The following is a 16,298-nucleotide window of genomic DNA, read 5'->3' as shown; positions in this document are numbered from 1 at the left end:
GCAACAGCTGCCAGACCTTGTTCAATAAACACATTGATATAAGTGCGTAAATGGCTTTTTATTTAAAAAATATATTTTTAGAGCCACAGCGACTCCCCCTTGCACCCCACTCATTAATCTCAGTTTAGGGGTGGAGCTGTAGCCGTAGGCTCCTCCCCAGGGGAGGGGCAGCAACATATTAATACAAAGGTCCCAGTTGAAGGCCCCGTGTTTATTGGACGTAGTTTTTGGGGAACAATTTGAACAGTTTGCCCTCCTGGGTGGGCTCAAAGCCGTACTTCTGCAGCTCCTCCAGCCTAAAGGTGCCCCCCTGCAGGTCCTTCTCTATCTGGGGCCCCGCCGTCTCCATGAAGAGCTTCTTGGGGGTCATTGGCTCCTCGCTGCCCGGCGGGGCCCTGTAAGAGACATACGGCTTTAGCTTAAAGCCAGTCAGATCGGGGACCACGAACGCGGGGACCATTTCCCGCACTTTGACAAACTTGCCGCTCGACGTCAGGTACCCGATCTTCTTGGCCCCTCTCCCCTTGTTGTAAGAGTTGGGGCCCCGCTTGCTCGTGCATTCGGCCATTCTGTCTGCCCCCCGAACCAGACCTCGGGCAATTTTGGTGATGAGCCCCATGATGGGTCCCTGGAAGGCAAGAGCAGTCACTGAAATGAACTGGGACGCTGCAGCGGAAAATAAAACAATAGTCATGGTATTAAAGGGGAACTAACCCCCCCCAAAGCGATTTTAGATTTTAAGAATGGCGCAGGTTTGTCACATGTCACAGCGCAGGCTCCATGGCGGCAATTACTGACTGGGAACACGAGCAATGGAAGGTGCCTGCCCCCCAGCCCTTGGGCCCCCCACATGCCCCTTCCATTACCATATTGTAACAAAGGGAACTAAACATGTAAGGAAAGACAGATGGTGTGGATACTCTGTACCAATAAATACTGCCGCTAGCCACACCCACTAACCCCTTCCAACATTCTCTTCTTCCCCCATCAGGTTTTTCCCCACCTTTTAAATTGTGAGCTCTTTAGGGAAAGGGTTTCTTTCTCCCCACCACCCCCCTCTAACGCCCCATCCCTATTTTACCCCATCTCTCTCCTCCCCATCCCTATTTTACCCCATCTCTCTCCTCCCCCCCTCTAATGCCCCATCCCTATTTACCCCACACTACCCCTTTGAAGTCAGTCCCATCATGCCCTGCACACCCCCAAACCTACCCCACTCCCCCCAGCCCCCACACCTACCCCACACCTACCCCACACCTACCCCACACCTACCCCACTCCCCCCAGCCCCCACACCACTGACCTCTGCTCGGTATCACATGTAACCACACAGGGCGGAAGCCGGAAATCGCTGCTTTATCAAAGGAGTCTCCTTATTGGCCGAGCCGCCTGTCTAACTCACCAATGGGCTGAGTCTAAAGGGTCACATGACGGCTCTGTCAGCTGAACGCAGTGTAGCGAAGCGGAGAGAGAGGGACGCACAGCGCTGGGGCCGCAGGGGCTGCTGGGATTGGCTACATTGCGGGCCGCAGGGGCTGCTGGGATTGGCTACATTGCGGGCCGCAGGGGCTGCTGGGATTGGCTACATTGCGGGCCGCAGGGGCTGACGGGACCGGGGGTGAGTTCTGAGCGGTTCTGGTACCGCTGAAACATGAAGCCGGGACTTGTGTTGTTGTAGGGGGAGGGTAACGACTGGCTGTACCGACACCGGCCCGGGGGCAGCTCTAACTGTAACGCAGGGAGTTGCACTACAGCAGCCATGAAGGGGTTACAGGCTGATACCCAGTGCAGCTATTTGCCCTGCTCTCTCCATGTTGCCCCAGGGCTGTGGGGTAGTTTCTGTCCCTCTCGCTTCCTGCCATTGGCTGACACCATTGGATCTGTCCTTGTTCCCTATTGGCTGCTGTCACTGTGGGAACCTCTATGGCAGCTTCTTTCCACATATTATTCCCTTATTATTATATTTATAGTTTTATAATTATTTACCTCCTTCCTCTGACTCTTCTGGGGGTCACTGACCCCGGCAGCCAAACCCTATTGCTCTGTGAGGCTCCAGTTTTATTGTTATTGTTACTTTTTATTCCTTATCTTTCTATTCAGCCCCTCCGCTATTCATATACCTGTCTCTCATTCAAACTGCTCCCTGGTTGCTAAGGTCATTTGAGCCCTAGCAACAGGATAACTGACCCCGGCAGCCAAACCCTATTGCTCTGTGAGGCTCCAGTTTTATTGTTATTGTTACTTTTTATTCCTTATCTTTCTATTCAGCCCCTCCCCTATTCATATACCTGTCTCTCATCCAAACCACTGCCTGGTTGCTAGGGTAAATAAGACCCTATCAACCAGATAGCTGCTAAACCAAAAGCAAAATAACTGGAAAACCAAAAAAAAAAAGACCAATTGCAAATTTTCAGAATATCAGTGTCTACATTTTATTAAAAGTTAATTTAAAGGTGAATTAACCCCCTATAGGAAAGGCAGAATGAGTCACCGGGGCAGAAGTCGGGCATTGGGCAACCCCTGCACTCTCACCCATATGTCGTCACTGTTGCCCATTTTATTGCCCCGGTTATCTCATTATGCCCCTCCCCCACGGCTTCCTGTTTGTACCAGAATAGAAATCCACTTGCCTTCTAGGAATAAAGGTGCCCCAGCGGGGGCGCTATTATCTGCCCAGTGTGTGTGTGGCCAAAGTCTGTGCCGTTCTCGGTGGGTGCCTGAGTGTCACTAACCTGCCCCCGTCCTGTCTCTGGCAAGTCATTGGTATTAACTACTTTCACTGTTTTTGCCTCTTTCTTCTCTTCTTCTTACCCCCCCCCCCCCCCCCCGAACCCCTGTCTCATTGGCTGCAGCTCTGGGCTTTTCTTTCTTTCTTATGTGTGACCCCCTGCAACCTGCACTCATGTCGCCCCCTGGAGAGGTAGGTGCCCCTTTGTCTCTACTAACCGCTATTACATTCCCTCTCTGTATATTTGTATTTATACATATGGGTAGGGGGTGCCATAGTGTTTCCCTTAGACAGTACAGTATGGGGGTACAGCTTATTGTGTGCCCAGAACATTCCTTCTCTGTATATTTGTATTTATACATATGGGTAGGGGGTGCCATAGTGTTTCCCTTAGACAGTACAGTATGGGGGTACAGCTTATTGTGTGCCCAGAACATTCCCTCTCTGTATATTTGTATTTATACATATGGGTAGGAGGTGCCATAGTGTTTCCCTTAGACAATACAGTATGGGGGTACAGCTTATTGTGTGCCCAGAACATTCCCTCTCTGTATATTTGTATTTATACATATGGGTAGGGGGTGCCATAGTGTTTCCCTTAGACAGTACAGTATGGGGGTACAGCTTATTGTGTGCCCAGAACATTCCTTCTCTGTATATTTGTATTTATACATATGGGTAGGGGGTGCCATAGTGTTTCCCTTAGACAGTACAGTATGGGGGTACAGCTTATTGTGTGCCCAGAACATTCCTTCTCTGTATATTTGTATTTATACATATGGGTAGGGGGTGCCATAGTGTTTCCCTTAGACAGTACAGTATTGGGGTACAGCTTATTGTGTGCCCAGAACATTCCTTCTCTGTATATTTGTATTTATACATATGGGTAGGGGGTGCCATAGTGTTTCCCTTAGACAGTACAGTATGGGGGTACAGCTTATTGTGTGCCCAGAACATTCCCTCTCTGTATATTTGTATTTATACATATGGGTAGGGGGTGCCATAGTGTTTCCCTTAGACAGTACAGTATGGGGGTACAGCTTATTGTGTGCCCAGAACATTCCCTCTCTGTATATTTGTATTTATACATATGGGTAGGGGGTGCCATAGTGTTTCCCTTAGACAGTACAGTATGGGGGTACAGCTTATTGTGTGCCCAGAACATTCCCTCTCTGTATATTTGTATTTATACATATGGGTAGGAATAAACCGATAATATTCAGTTCTGTGGTTAGGAGCTAGTTACAGGCTCCTCCCACTTAGTCATCAGTCTGTTTGTGTCACATGGTATAACTGAATGAGTGGAGACCACAGCCCCCCATTAACTACTTGTTGCCTCTCTCTCTCTCTCTCTCTCTGCAGATATGGGTGAGGAGAACGGCAGCTGCAATGAGGTAAGTATTACAGGCACTACGGGTTTGGCGGAGGATGCTGGGATATGTAGTTCAGACACATCCCATGAAGGAATATCGTTAATGACTTTTGCTTTCCGAATGCAGCCGGCCCTGTCCATGGGTATAGACCTGCGCACCCGCGTGCTCCAGTTCGTGGAAGACCGACTGCAGACCACCATGGTAAGCGGGAGCGCCCCCTAGGGGAGCCCTGTAATCTGCACTCCTCTAAAGCCGGCCAACTGCAACGTGGCTGAGATACAAACCCACCAATAACATTTTCCTCTTTCTGCTTCTTTTACATTCATTAAAGGGGAAGTTATGAGTAAATAACCCATTTATTGTCTCTCTTTTTTAAACCCAGTGGACCGGAATCCTGATCGGGGCCCTGGTCGCCATGGCCGTCATTGGGGTGATCGGCTACATTGTCTACAAGAAGTTCAGGCAGTCCAGTAAGTACCCCAGAGTCGCATGGTCTCTCCACTGGGAGTTGGTTCACCTCCAGCTTTTAAATGGGGGTCGCTGACCCCGGCAGCCAAACCCTATTGCTCTGTGAGGCTCCAGTTTTATTGTTATTGTTACTTTTTATTCCTTATCTTTCTATTCAGCCCCTCCCCTATTCATATACCAACCTCTCATCCAAACCCCTACCTGGTTGCTAAGGTATTTTGAGCCCTAGCAACAGGATAACTGACCCCGGCAGCCAAACCCTATTGCTCTGTGAGGCTCCAGTTTTATTGTTACTGTTACTTTTTATTCCTTATCTTTCTATTCAGCCCCTCCCCTATTCATATATCAGTCTCTCATCCAAACCACTGCCTGGTTGCTAAGGTAATTTGAGCCCTAGCAACAGGATAACTGACCCTGGCAACCAAACCTATTGCTCTGTGAGGTTCCAGTTTTATTGTTACTGTTACTTTTTATTCCTTATCTTTCTATTCAGCCCCTCCCCTATTCATATATCAGTCTCTCATCCAAACCACTGCCTGGTTGCTAAGGTACTCTGAACCCTAGCAACCAGATAACTGCTGAAATTCCAAACTGGAGAGCTGCCGAACAAAAAGTGAAATCATTAAAACACCACAAATGGTAAGAAAAGAAGACCAATTGCAAATTGTCTTGGACTGTGCCCCCTATTCCTACCTACAGCTTCTGCCATTTATTGCCCCACTATACCCGGCACCCCACAAACCTTGCTTTGTAGGTGAACAACTGCCCCCACCTTTAGTCCTTGTTCTTTCAATTTAACTTCCCCTTTACTTTTCACTCCCCCTCCTCTGTAAAGCCGAGACAGTCTGTGTTGCTGAATCCCAGCTCCTTGCCACTCCCTGCAGCCCTGTTGCCAAGAGCAAGTTAATTAGTGACGGATTCCCAGGTACAGGGAGAGATAGGGACATGGGGTCATTCTGGGAGAATGTAAATGTGCTGGGGAGTCGGAACTTATCAGAGGGCAGGGCAGTAAATAATACTTTTATATTGGTGCTGCCCTAAGGATAAAGCTGCTGTAACGATAAAGCTGCTGTAACTGCAGTATTTCCCCTAGTCTGCAGGTGGCAGCACTGAGATTAACGGGCTTGTTCACCTCTAAGTTAACTTTTAGTATGATGAATATAGTAGTAGTCTGAGAAAAATTGCAATTGGTCTTCATTTATTTATTTTTTTTTGGAGTTTTAGGAGCTATCTGGTTGCTAGGGTCCAAACTACCTTAGCAACCAGGCAGTGGTTTGAATGAGAGACTGGATATATGAATAGGGGAGGGGCTGAAGAGAAAGATAAGGAATAAAAAGTAACAATAACAATAAAACTGGAGCCTCACAGAGCAATAGGGTTTGGTTGCCGGGGTCAGTTATCCTGTTGCTAGGGCTCCAATTATCTTAGCAACCAGGGAGGGGTTTGAATGAGAGACTGGTATATGAATAGGGGAGGGGCTGAATAGAAAGATAAGGAATAAAAAGTAACAATAACAATAAAACTGGAGCCTCACAGAGCAATAGGGTTTGGTTGCCGGGGTCAGTTATCCTGTTGCTAGGGCTCCAATTATCTTAGCAACCAGGGAGGGGTTTGAATGAGAGACTGGTATAGGAATAGGGGAGTTATCTTAGCAACCAGGGAGGGGTTTGAATGAGAGACTGGTATAAGAATAGGGGAGGGGCAGAATGGAGAGATAAGGAATAAAGGGTCAGTGACCCCCATTTGAAAGCTGCAGAATAAGGCAAATAACTAAAAAAAAAAACAATGAAGACCAATTGAAACGTTGCTTCATTTTTTTTTTTATAGCTTTTTGATGTCTTTCTCTTCCTTTTCTGACACTTTCCTGTTTTCAAATGGGGGTCACTGACCCCAGCAGCCGAAAAAAGTAAAAAAAAATTATTTTTTTATTTAGGCCCTCCACTATTCATACATTCATATTTTTTTAAGCTACTGCCTGGTTGCTAGGTTAAATTTGACCTTAGCAACAAGATAGCTGCTGAACAAAAGGCTAAAATTAAAAAAAAAGCACAGATAATAAAAAATAAGGGCCAATTGCAACCTTTTTCCTTATGGTGGCTAGGCCGCTAATATCCAGGGCTTTCCCGTTACTGCCTGGTTGGACCCTAGCAACAAGATAGCTGCTGAACAAAAAGCTAAAATTAATAACCAACACAGATAATAAAAAAATAAGGCCCAATTGCCAACTTTTCCCTTATGGTGGGTAGGGCGCTAATACGTGCGGCACTAATACCCAGGGCTTTCCTGTTAGTGCCTGGTTGCTAGGTTAAATTGGACCCTAGCAACAAGATAGCTGCTGAACAAAAAGCTTAAAAAAACCCCCCACAAATAATAAAAAATAAGGACCAATTGCCAACTTTTCCCTTATGGTTGGTATGCCACTAATACCCAGGGCTTTCCTGTTACTCCCTGGTTGCTAGGTTAAATTGGACCCTAGCAACAAGATAGCTGCTGAACAAAAAGCTTAAAAAAAACCCCACAAATAATAAAAAATAAGGACCAATTGCAACCTTTTCCCTTATGGTGGGTATGCCCCTAATACCCAGGGCTTTCCCGTTACTGCCTGGTTGCTAGGTTAAATTGGACCCTAGCAACAAGATAGCTGCTGAACAAAAAGCTTAAAAAAAAAAAACACAAATAATAAAAAATAAGGACCAATTGCAACCTTTTCCCTTATGGTGGGTAGGGCGCTAATACCCAGGGCTTTCCCGTTACAGAGCAACCACATTCAGACGTGCCGCGCTATCGCTTCCGGAAGAGAGACAAAATGATGTTTTATGGGCGCAAGATCATGAGAAAGGTACGGAGAGCGCCGATTGAATTGCTTCTCCCTCCCCCCCCCCCCCACCCCCGGGGGGGACCCCAGTGATCCCCTTAGGGGCAAATTTCTGTAATAAATTTATTTTTCTGTTTAAAATCTCTGTAAATAATTGCAGCTGCATTACCTATTAATGGCCAGCAGGTGGCGTTGATGCAATTCCAGCACTATCAGAATTCCTACAGTCTCTAATTGTCTCTTAATCGGCCATAAGACTACCATCTCTGCTGGGAGGCCGTTCCAGGATTGCTGTTTTCCCCCCACCAACCACCCACTGCTTTCTGTGCCCCCTCAGGTCACCACCCTGCCCAACACTCTCGTGGGAAACGCAGTCTCCAGGCCCAGAACCAGGAAAAAACCAAGAGTGCTGTCTCTGGCTAAAAGGTAACCTACCTTACATAGTCGCCCTGTCTCCTTAATGCTGGGGAGTCCATCTGGGGTACTTTTATAATGAGCTCCCTAAGGACTTGGGGAACACTGGTTTACATCCTGCTTGTGGGCTTAGCCCCGTCTGTTATTGGTTCAGCTGGAAGTCACAGTCCATATGGATATCTATGTTCTATGCCCAGTAAATCATTACCTTTATTCCAGGATACTCCGCTTTAAGAAGGAATACCCCACTCTGCAGAAAAAGGAGCCGCCCCCTTCCCTGCTGGAGGCGGACCTTACCGAGTTTGACGTGAAAAACTCCCATTTACCCTCGGAAGTTCTGTACATGCTGAAGAACGTCAGGTGAGGGTCTCGCTGTCGTGAATGCTAAGAACATCCCATAATGATAGCAATGGGTTTTCCTGTGTCTTAATAGAATTCATACCCCGTTTTATTGCCCTGTCTGCATCAGAGGAGGCAAATCTTTTCCCTGTTATTCCTGATCATGCATTACTAAGGTATGACCACCAGATGGCAGTGTGACCAATGGGAAAATTCCCCTAAAGCCCCATTAATATACAGCCCTGCAGGCTGAGCGAGTAGAATGAGTGCCAGCCTTGGGCTAGCAGAGGATTCTGGGAGTTCTAGGTGCAGTTATTCCATTGGTGGATAAAAGGCCCTAACGTGAGGGTGTCTGTGTGTCCGGCAGGGTGCTGGGGCACTTCGAGAAGCCCCTGTTCCTAGAGCTGTGCAAGCACATGGTCTTCGTTCAGCTGCACGAGGGCGAGTACATCTTCCGGCCCGGCCAATTGGACAACAGCATTTACGTGGTGCAAGACGGGACGTTGGAAGTGTGCATCCAGGAGAGCGTAAGTGCCACCTCTGTCTCCTATCCCAGAGTTCAGTGGGAGCTTCACAGGTGAACAGGTGGGTGGGGTGTAAGCCCACAAGCAACATGGCAGCTTTGCGTTTTACGCATTGGGGTTAATGCTAAGGTGTGAGGTGACCCCCCGTTAGCTCTGCTCATTAACTGACCTTAATAAGCTCATCGATTGCGTTTGTGGCTCCTGCAGGACGGCGCCGACGTGGTGGTGAAGGAGGTGTTGGCCGGGGACAGCGTGCACAGCCTGCTCAGCATCCTTGATGTCATCACCGTAAGTAACCCCACCCCCCCCTTCTTGCACCCAGGGGGAGGTTCTTGTCTGACCATAGGAAAGAGAGCAGCCCAGGAGCAGGAAGTACAGAGAATCAGAGCTCTGTACCTGGGTAAGTACTGGGGGGAGATTGGATTCACTTACCCCAGGGGGGGGGTTCCTGCCTGACCATGGGAAAGAGAGCAGCCCAGGAGCAGGAAGTACAGAGAATCAGAGCTCTGTATCTGGGTAAGTACTGGGGGGGGGGGGGGGATTCACTTACCCAGGGGGAGGTGGTGCTGTTGAACTGTAACCCCTGCACCAATGTAACTCCCTGTTTCCATTCCGCACCCATAGGGACACACAGCACCTTACAAAACGGTTTCAGCCAGAGCCGCCACAGCTTCCACCATCCTGCGACTCCCGGCCAATGCCTTTCAGGACGTCTTTGCCAAATACCCAGAGACCCTAGTGAGGGTGGTGCAGGTAATAACTGACGTCTGTTCTGCTTTAGCTCCCAGCCTCCCCTGCCAGCCAGAAACCATGGGGGCGGGGCCTATTTATAAAAGGTCATTGTTTCCTATTGGCTGCTTCCTTCCTCAGATCATCATGGTCCGACTCCAGAGAGTGACGTTTCTAGCTCTGCATAACTACCTGGGTCTGACTACTGAGCTCTTCAACTCGGTAAGTGTCGGGCGGCTGGCTAAGCATGCTGGGAGTTGTATTTCCTGTGTAATGTCCTGGGTTACCCTCCTGCCTGTGGGAGGAGCCAGATGTACCAGGTTCTGACTCATCTGAATTCTCCCAAATTAAACCATTAATCTCTCCTCCTGCTCTGGGCTGCGCTTAGTGGACCCTTCCCTCGGGGGCCCTAAACATGACTGAAAGTCCAATTACAGGAGAGAAGCGCTGGCTCCTCATAATCCCGCCCAACCCTCCCAGCTTCTGACTGCCAAGGGTTAAATCTACACAATACTTACCCTTTAATTTTACTCTTCTCTGTTTTTCCCTTCTCCCCCCAACTGTTTGGCCTTTTTACCCCCACCCCATTTGTCTCTACTCCCTGAACCCCCTTTCCCTTCTTCCGGCTCCCACTGATGGTTGTTCCTTGGCACAGGAGAGCCAGGCCATCCCGCTGCTGTCGGTGGCCAGCCTGACGGTGGGGGCCGGGGGCAATAAGGCTGTAAGGAGGCAGGTATCCAGCATGTCGGCGGAGGAGGAACATGGAGAGAAATGTATCGAGCAGCAGCCAGAGTCTGACCAGGGCTCCCTAGGTGAGTGGCCCGGTGGCACTGGGAGGAGGTGTGGCACGCGGAGGGGTGTGGCACGCGGAGGGGTGTGGCACGGGGAGGGGGGTGGCACGGGGAGGGGGGTGGCACGGGGAGGGGAGGGGGTGGCACGGGGAGGGGCGGGACAGCAGTGTAGTCGGTGCTACTTTGTCGGTCAAGTGGCACTAAACACACAAACGTCTCTCTTTGGTTTCCAGACCCGAGTAAATTCTCCTCAACTGATGGAAATGGCCACAAGCGGAGCCGCTCCTCCTCCAGCATCGCCGAAATCCCAGGTATGGGTGGGTGTGTAATCGGGACCCTGTGCCCCACCCTCTTCAGTAGTCGGGACCCTGTGCCCCACCCTCCTTAGTAGTTAGAACCCTATACTACCCTCCTCAGCAACCAGAACCCTGTGCCCCTCCCTCCTCAGTAGTCAGAACCCTGTGCCCCCCCCCTCCTCAGCAAACAAAACCCCGTGCCCCCCCCTCCTCAGTAGACAGAACTGTGTGCCCCTCCCTCCTCAGTAGTCAGAAACGTGAGCCCCCCTGCTTTCCTTCCACCAAAGTTTGAGATCATTTCCTTTGAAAAGAGCGAAAGTTCCGGCCCCACCTAAATGGGGAATCGGCCCCTTCCTTAATATATATATATATAGAGAGAGATTTTCACTGTACCGCGCGCTCATTGGGAGTCTCCTGGCTGCACCATGGGATAAATTGAGAAGAGCGCGCCCAGGAGCCAGGAGGTACAGAGCAATTCAGAGGCTCGTGTCATCTTCTGGGTAAGTACTGGGGAGAGTTGATTCACTTACCCAGGGGAGGTTCCTGCCTGAACATGGGAAAGAAGAGCGTCCAAGAGCAGGAGTACAGAGAATCAGAGCTCTGTACCTGGTAAGTACGGGGGAGATTGGTTCATTACCCAGGGGGCGGCGTTCTGCCTTTGACATTGCGGAAAGGAGACAGGCCCAGGAGCAGGAAAGTACAGGAGAATCAGGATGCTCTGATGTGGGTAACTGAGTACTTGACTGGGTGGGGGGATTCACGTTACCGCAGGGGGAAGGTGTGACTGTTGAAAAACTGTAACCCCTGCACAATGTAACTCCCTGTTTCCATTCCGCACCCGATACGGGAAGACACAGCACCTTCTACAAAACGGTTTTGCAGCCAGAGCCGCCACAAGAGCTTCCTCAACCTCTTCCTGCCTCGACTCGTGGGGTTACCGGCAACTGCTTATCATGGAACGTCTTTTGTCCGAAAATACCCTTCGAGAAAGAACCCTAGTGAGGGTGGGTGCAGGTAATTAACTGACGTCTGTTCTGCTTTAGCTCCCAGCCTCCCTGCCCAGCCAGAAACCATAACGGGGCGGGTGCTAGTTAGTATTAAAACGTCGAATTGGTTCCTATATGCTGCTTCCTTCCTCAGACATCAAATGGTCCGAGCTGCCAGAGAGTGAACGTTTCTTCTAGCTCTGCAGTAACTACCTGGGTCGACTACTGGAGCTCTTACAACACTCGGTAAGGTGTCGGGCGGCTGGCTAAGCCATGCTGGGAGTTGTATTTCCTGTGTAATGTCCGTGGTTACCCTCGGTCTGTCCATGTGGGGAGCCAGATGTACCAGGGTCTGACTCATCTGAATTCTCCCAATTGTAAACTCAATTTAATCTCGCGTTCCTCCTGGCTCTTGGGCTGCGCTTAGATGGACCTCTTCCTTGTTCGGGGGCCCTAAACATGACTGAAAGTCCAGATTACAGGAGAGGAAGGCGCTGCTCCGTCATAATCCCTGAGCCTCATACCCTCCCAGCTTCTGACTGGCCAAGGGTTTAAATTCTTACACAATACTTACCCTTTGTAATTGTGCTTACTCGCTGCTCTCGTTATTGATGTTATATACATGGAGGCGCGAACGCGTATCTGTTCGATTCCAGCTCAGGCGCGCGAGACTTTCTTGTGGCGGCGTGGTGCTGGATGCCGCCGCCTGTCCCTGTCTCAGGCTAGTTGCTTCCTTGTGTCTATACGTCGGGTGATTTCGCGTGCGCTGGTTCTCACTCACACATTCGCGCGTGCCGGGCTCCAGCGAGCATGTGGAAGATGTTTAGTGCTAGTGTCTATGTCAGGGTAGTGGCAGCGGGAGGCTGTTCGCGCGCATCAGGATGGTTGTAATGTATGAGTCGAGTGCAACAGCGCCATAGGCTGATGGGGAGGCGGGGGCTATAATACGGGGTGTAGTAGTGGAGGTGCTCTCAGTGGGTATGAGGCTAGTCGAATGTAGTGTGGGAGTAGTGTGTATTGAAGATAGGGTGAGGGTAAGATGATAAACGTCGTGTGGATCTGGATGTTCGGGGATGCAGGCTAGGTAGTTTCTCTCGCGGTGATCCGGTTTCTTGGGGCGTGATGCTTACGTATCGAAGCGTCCGAGGTATGCTTTCTGTTGCAAGTGTAGCTCACGAGGTGGCTGTTGGGCCTGATAGGGTGGAGGCGTAGCCGGTGCGCGCGGACAGTGGGGTAGATGGCATGTGCCTGTAGAAGCAGCGGCTAGTGCATTAAGCTGGCGGGTGTTGTGAGGAGCACCTAGCGATGCGTGTTTGATGCTGGAGGTGTGGGCGAGTCTGATCCGTTGTTAAGGTGGAGGTGAAATTCGAGCAGGAGTGAGGTTGTGCAAGCGGGTAGCTTCGGGGGTTGATGGGGAGTGTGGACAGGTTGGGGTCGTAATCGGCGGGTGTGCTTTATGCTCGGGTTATAGAATTGAGGCGTGGGTTGTTGGACGGTGGTGGCGATGGGCGGTAGGCGGGTGTAGCGCGGGATGACTTGTGTGTTTGGAGGTCGGCGGAATGTTGCGTGTGCTATATGCGCGGAATGATTAGGGGAAGAGGGTCTCGGGCAAGCAAGGGTCTGTTGCTGTGTGCGCTGATGCGATGTGGTTAGTAGGGTCGCGAGGCGTGTGACTCTATTGAGAATGTCGATGTGTGTTGCGCTGGAAATGGACGGCGCGGCTGGATATCTGAAGTATAGATAGTTAGGCAGGGCACAAGTAGATCAGATCTTGATGCATCTCTCGCGATAGGTAATGCGTTGTCTTCAGATATAGGTGAGTATAAAAAGATATCCAAGTCTCCTAGAACTATGTAGTGGGGAGGGGTTTGATCACTGCTGAGAGCTTTAAGGTTGACGAGATATGCGCGCCGCGGCTGAGTGTTGGGTATGAGTGGTGTGGTTAGCGGCGACCCGCGAGTATAGCGTTCCGGTGAGTTAGCGTCTCGCAAGTCGCAGAGTCTGCTATCGGTAGCAACTGTCCGTGGAAAGGTATCTAATACGCGATAGTTGTCGTAGTTGGCCCTGTTGGTCGGCTGCTGAGCATCCATGGATATCTTGAGTAGGTGGGGTTAGTGCGCATGACAATCTCTCGGTGCGAACGCGTATCGCGCTGGTAGAGGGCAGCGTGGCTCTTGCGCAGTGGCGGCTCTTCCGATCGGTTAGTGCTCGAGGTGACGCGGTATTATCCCAGCTCTGTGTCCCTCACACCCTCCCTTAGTAGTTTAGAAACCCATATACTAACCCTCTCAGCACCAGGACCCTGTGCCCCCCCCTCCTCAGCAAACAAAGACCCCGGGTGCGCCCCCCTCCTCAGCTAAACCAAAGCCATCGGTGCCCCCCTGCCCTTTCAGCAAACAAGAACGCCGTGTGCCCGCCCCTGCTCCTGCAGCAGGAACAAAACCCCGTGCCCCCCCTGCCTCAGCAAACAAACCCCGTGCCCCCCCCCTCCTCAGTCAGTCAGAAGCCCTGTGCCCTCCCTCCTCAGTAGTCAGAACCCTGTGCCCCGCGACCCACTCTAGCATAAACTTAATACCACCGTGCCCCCTCTACTCAGTAGTGCAGAACCCTGGTGCCCCTCCTCCTCAGTAGTCGAAACCCTGTGCCCCCCCTCACGCAAGACAAAACGCGCCTCTTCCGTGCCCCCTCCTCCTCAGTAGTTCAGAAACCCCCTGTGCCCCCCCTCTCAGCCAACCATAAGACGCCTGTGCCCCCCTCCTCAGCAACCAAAACTGTGTGCCCCCCTCCTTAGTTTGGCAGGATCCCTGTGCCCCCCTTCTCGCAGTAGTCAGAATCCGCTGTGCCCGCCCCCGTCTCAGTAGTCAGAACCCTGTGCCCTCCCCTTCTTCAGTAGTCAGAACCCTGTGCCCCCCTCACTCAGTAGTCAGAACCCTGCCCCCGCCTCAACTCAGCATTAATTAGACAGCAGTTGTTTTTTTTCTATAGATCGCCATTTCCCACCCTTTACTCCCTCGGGGCCGTTGGGTCTCGGGGGAGAGGTGAGTGACTGTTCCGTGTAGTATCGGGGATTTTAGAGGTTCGTCTCTATACGTGGGCGGTTGGGGCTGATAGTATTGTACTTGCGTGTAGCTGATTGGCGAGTATCCTCTGATGCATCAGTGAGAGGCTGCGTGTGGCGCGGGCTTCGCGCGTATTCTCTTGGCCTTGAAGTTGCTCTTGCTCTTGGGCGTTGATTCTGGATGGTCCCGGTGTTCGTGCGTGTTCGCGCCTGACTTAGCTGCTCACTCGCGACTTTGAACGGTCCATGATCGGGCTCCCGGTGTACACTGGCCGCTCAGTTAGGGTTCTGGGCATATCGACGTTTATTTTAGTACGTTGGTTCGTTGACTGTACGGACTGCGGACTTGAGAATCACGCGGATCCCGGGCGCGCGGCCGTCTCATGCTATGACGAGGTGCTCTGCAGGATCATAGTGTCGTAGTGGATAGAAGAATGGTATAGGATGACGTGGGTATTTTAGCAAGTGAGGTGAGTTTACTGCGCGTGATAGGTAGGATGTCTGTAGGCTCGCTAAGGCTAGTTCATCCAGTGCTTTGCAATATATGGCAAGATATTGGTCGCCTCTTGATAGTGTTATGGAAGGTTGCACTCGCGTTAGGTTTCGCTCTCGCTATATGATAGTTAAGTCAGCACGTTGTGTGAATCTATGCAGTTCAGGAGGCACTAGAGTGCTATAAGATTTTGCATGTTCGTGCAGCCGTGTGTGTCGGGTGTAGTATCGCCAGATTTATTTAGGGGTCGTGTGAGCGGAGAGATTTGCTTAGTTTAGGTGTGTGCTGCTGCTGAAGACCCGATTGTGAGGTTTTCGACGCTACACCGCCAGAAGGCCGGTTCTAAAGTCGCCTGGAGCATTAGGACAATGATGGCTCGGTGATCGGAGTGCGAATGCGCGAGTGAGCCTCACCCCCGACGACATGCCGCCGAGCCCCATTCTGAACAAGGTGAGCGGAACCTGCGGTTACGAGGGTGCCCCCCACCCATATGGATATTTATGGGACCCTCCCTCTGCTAAAGAGCAAATTAAAGGGCAGATAAACCCTATGAATCGATAGGAAATAACTTCTCTATAAAAGTCTATTGATTGCTATAAAACACCTAATAGCTGTGTTCTGATTGGCTGCTCTCGGCAGCACCGGGGCAGTTAAATGGCAGATGTCAATAGGCGACTAATGAGTCTAAGAATGGGTGGGCGGAGCCTATTTGCAGTAGGATTCTAACGTTGTCCCCCTTTGTTACAGCCCATCCTGAAGAAGTCGGTGACTGTCACGGAGACGCCGTCGGCCGTTTATCACTACAAGGAGGAAGATCTTGTCATTCCGGAATTCAGCGTCAACCGACACCTGAACGCCATGTTTGAGGCGGCCAAAAAGGATCTGTCGACCCTCATCAAACTTCAGGTGAGCGAGTAAAAACTGCGCTGGTCCAATGCGGAATAGACACGGGTTCCACTCATTGGTGGTGTTGGTCTTCCTTCCGCCACCAGGTGGCGACCTCCTCTGTATAAACAACTGTGTCTGAGCATTACTGCCCCTGTTACAGATCCCCAGGCCCAGACTTGCCCCTCGTTCTATTATGTTCTCTCTCCGCCCCCCACCAATCTGTTCTCTCCATCAGTGTGTGAGCTGCCAGTCTGATAGGTGATAATTACATTTGTACTGAGTTCTACAGAACCAATATGGGTTTCATTTATATATACAAATATACAGAGAAGGAATGTTCTGGGCACACAATAAGCTGTACCCCCATACTGTACTGTCTAAGGGAAACACTATGGCA

At 50.7% G+C, this 16,298-nt stretch overlaps 2 protein-coding genes across 4 annotated transcripts in view; one reads left to right on the top strand and one right to left on the bottom strand.

Annotated features, from left to right (window-relative positions):
* Nucleotides 1-39: 39 nt before the first annotated feature.
* On the bottom strand, nt 40-1,388 carry mrpl41 (mitochondrial ribosomal protein L41). 3 transcript variants are annotated; one of them, XM_012969761.3, is made up of 2 exons: nt 1,303-1,388; nt 40-628 (listed from the first exon to the last, which is right to left on the bottom strand). In XM_012969761.3, the coding sequence occupies exon 2, from the start codon at nt 617-619 to the stop codon at nt 212-214; it is 408 nt and encodes a 135-aa protein (XP_012825215.1). In that variant the 5' UTR covers nt 620-628; nt 1,303-1,388; the 3' UTR covers nt 40-211.
* A 56-nt stretch (nt 1,389-1,444) lies between these two features.
* pnpla6 (patatin like phospholipase domain containing 6) overlaps nt 1,445-16,298 on the top strand; it is a gene marked incomplete in the record, with an annotated part of 56,090 nt that continues 41,236 nt past the window's right edge. Inside the window, 16 exon segments of the mRNA NM_001097275.1 lie at nt 1,445-1,617; nt 4,090-4,121; nt 4,227-4,301; nt 4,483-4,570; nt 7,325-7,407; nt 7,721-7,809; nt 8,017-8,157; nt 8,504-8,663; nt 8,868-8,948; nt 9,285-9,413; nt 9,531-9,611; nt 10,045-10,201; nt 10,414-10,490; nt 15,402-15,407; nt 15,410-15,463; nt 15,761-15,919. Coding sequence (NP_001090744.2) covers nt 4,092-4,121; nt 4,227-4,301; nt 4,483-4,570; nt 7,325-7,407; nt 7,721-7,809; nt 8,017-8,157; nt 8,504-8,663; nt 8,868-8,948; nt 9,285-9,413; nt 9,531-9,611; nt 10,045-10,201; nt 10,414-10,490; nt 15,402-15,407; nt 15,410-15,463; nt 15,761-15,919 — 1,410 coding nt within the window.

Source organism: Xenopus tropicalis, chromosome 8 (genome assembly GCF_000004195.4).
Source record: "Xenopus tropicalis strain Nigerian chromosome 8, UCB_Xtro_10.0, whole genome shotgun sequence".
In the NCBI taxonomy this organism is placed as follows: domain Eukaryota; kingdom Metazoa; phylum Chordata; class Amphibia; order Anura; family Pipidae; genus Xenopus; species Xenopus tropicalis.
The sequence above is the reverse complement of the archived record's forward strand: the minus strand, read 5'-3'. Positions and strand labels throughout refer to the sequence as shown.

Bases quoted from the DNA above. Each gene is read 5' to 3' on its own strand.
- mrpl41 (XM_012969761.3), bottom strand. From the start codon at position 619: ATGGGGCTCATCACCAAAATTGCCCGAGGTCTGGTTCGGGGGGCAGAC.